The 2,589-nt window shown below is 62.2% G+C and overlaps 1 protein-coding gene across 1 annotated transcript in view; it reads left to right on the top strand.

The window, feature by feature from the left end:
* Positions 1-223: 223 nt before the first annotated feature.
* The window catches only part of HIF3A (hypoxia inducible factor 3 alpha subunit), a 34,879-nt gene continuing 32,513 nt past the window's right edge, over positions 224-2,589 (top strand). Inside the window, exon 1 of the mRNA XM_006105287.3 lies at positions 224-264. Within this exon, the coding sequence (XP_006105349.1) occupies positions 239-264 (26 nt within the window). The 5' untranslated portion in view covers positions 224-238. The remainder of the gene's footprint in view (positions 265-2,589) is intronic.

Raw genomic sequence — 2,589 nt, 5'->3', positions numbered from 1 at the left:
AGGGGCCCTAAAAAAAGAGGGAGACGAGGTTTGCATTTGAAAAGCCTTTCCTAGAATAGCACAGGGCAAGCCATCTTTCTTAGAAAGGACAAAAGGCTGGGTCTATCCAGAGCGAAGGGCCGGGGCCCAGGACAGGAAATTTCAAGGGCGGGGGAGGACCTGGGGGAGGGGGCCTTCCCGGGCAGGGGGAAGGGGCCGGGGGGGCCCCCGAGGGCGCCCGAGCTGCGACGCGCGAGCCATGGCGCTGGGGCTGCAGCGCGCAAGGTACTGGGATTCAGGGGCCGGACTGATGAAAATGGGGGGCTCTCCTTCTAGGGACCCCTGACCCGGGTGGGGGAGGCTTGGGTGCAAGTCAAGGACGCCCCCCGGAAAGAGCGGTGGGAGGCACGTCTCTGCCGCACCCTCCACCCTAGGGGGTTGCAGGGGTGCGGGGGTTTCCCCAAGTCCCTGGCTGCCCCGCCTCTCTTGCCAGGAGCGACTTGAGAGTCGTGATCCCTGATTTCTTGCTGTTGCGGATTCGTGACCCCTCCTGGTTGGGGATGAAACTCGGGGTCCCCATGGAAGTGGGGGTGTTTTGTTTGAGCGGTTCCTGGGCTTCTCGCTCCACATATTGACTTTTCTGGCCTCGGAACCCCCAACATTGAGGTTGTCCTTTGCCACCATACCCTTGAGATCCTAAGGGGTATGGGGTACACCCAACTTGAGCCTTCCCAGACATAGGGAATCCCTTGGAATGGGGACTCAGCCCCTGAGTTCAAGAGAAGACAGATCCCCTTTAATTGGACCCTTCCTGGCACAGTCTCCCAAACTTGAGATCCCTAGAAATACTCAGGAGGGGTCCCCTTTCAACCGCTACCTGGGACCCTCCCCAGGGCCCCTTCTGTAGCCTTTTGAAAGGTGGGGTCACCCCCTTTGATAACAGGGGAACAGCCTGACCCACTTGCCAAAGACCTTCATGTCCCTCCTCTACCCCACCCCGTTCCTGTGACCATGAGAAGGGGCGCACCGCGGCTTTTTGGGGGGGGAAGACCCAAAGAAGGGTGCTGAGCCTGATGAAGGAGCAGCCTCCTGCATTGCTCAGCGGATCATCCTGGGCAGAGGGAGGTTTCTGTGTTCAGCTCCCAGCAGGTGCAGATATGCTGGGGGGGGGGGGGGGCTGTGCTCTGGGTCTTCTGCCAAGGGGCCGACCTGGCTATGTTTGCATGGGGACCCCAGAAAGTGCCCCAGGCCCTTGGTTTCCCCTGTCCAATCTGAGGCATCCGGGAAGCCTCACCCCCTTCCCTCCTCCCTGGATTCCCAGGTCTGATTGGATCCATCCACACACCCCCATGTTTTTCACTCCCCCTTAAGCAATCTCCCTCCTCCCCTGCCCCCCTCCCCCCAAATCTATTCCAGTCTCTGGCGCTGGGCCCATTAGGGAACTCCATCCCATCCCTAATGGGCCAGCCTGGCCCTCCCCCTCCCAGCGCCCCCTCCTGGCTGGGTGAGGCCCCTTCTTGGCTGAGCTGGTGCTCTCCCCGCCCCACTGAAGGCCAATTCTCTCCTGGGGTGTCATCCCAGCGCCGCACCCCCCTCCCACTCATAACTCGCACCCGGGTCCCGGCCATGCTCTGTTCCCTCTGCACCCCTAGGATGGCACTTGGGCTGAAGGGGGCCTGGGCGATGGTGATTGGGCCCCCCATAGCCTCTCACCCCCTTCCTTTCTGCCAGCTTGGGCTTACTGCCAGCCCACCTTGGTCAGGGATGTTCTTGGGAAGTTCCTGATGGGCACACTGCCCACAAGCCCTCTCTTCTGGTATGGGCACCCCACTGGATTACCGTGTCCCTGGGAAGGAGCAAGTCGGGGAGCCGGGAGACTACTCTTGGCCCACACCCCAAATCCCTTCTCAAATCCATACCCTGACGCTGGCGTCTCAGGCCACCTCTGGGCAGTGCCTAAACCTCCCAGATCCTCTACACTTTTTTGCAAGACCCCTCAATACCCAGCTCGGTGTCAGAGGAGAGGCCCAGGAGCAGCCCTGAATAGGGGCAGGGTCTCCCCACTTTCTCTGGGCCTGTGCTCCCAGGTGGCCAGTTCTCCAGGACAGGGAAGAAGTCCGCTTCTCCCTCTCCCAGTCGGGGGAGGAGGGGCAGCGTACTGGGCTTCAGCCCCTGTTTTAGGGCCTCACCCTGGGGCCTCCAGGCCCTGGCCCCGCCCCCTGTTCTCTGCTGGAACAGAGGAAGGGTGGCAGGGTTCCAGCTGCACGTCCCAAGCTGGGCAGGGTGCCAGGGGGGCTGGAGGAGGGCTGGGCACCGGGCCAGCTGCGGAGACTGTCCAGCTGGGGAAATCCGGAGGCAGCAGGGACGGGACAGGGGGAAGGGACTGAGGCCGCTGGGCAAAGGAGGGGCGGGGCAGGGGATCCCTTGGGTGGGCACCCCTGCCAAGGCATTTAAGAGCACAGGCCCCTAAAGCCGGGGTTCAAATCCCAGTTCACCCGCTTCCTGGCTGTGTGGCTGTGTGGCTGGGGGCGATCGCTGGCTCCCTCCACACCCCCCCCGCCCCAGACAAAAAAAATGTCCTCTTGCAGTCCCCCCGGTACATATCTCCTT

Source organism: Myotis lucifugus, unplaced genomic scaffold (genome assembly GCF_000147115.1).
Source record: "Myotis lucifugus unplaced genomic scaffold, Myoluc2.0 scaffold_659, whole genome shotgun sequence".
NCBI lineage: Eukaryota > Metazoa > Chordata > Mammalia > Chiroptera > Vespertilionidae > Myotis > Myotis lucifugus.
This window is presented reverse-complemented; position numbering and strand designations above follow the sequence as displayed.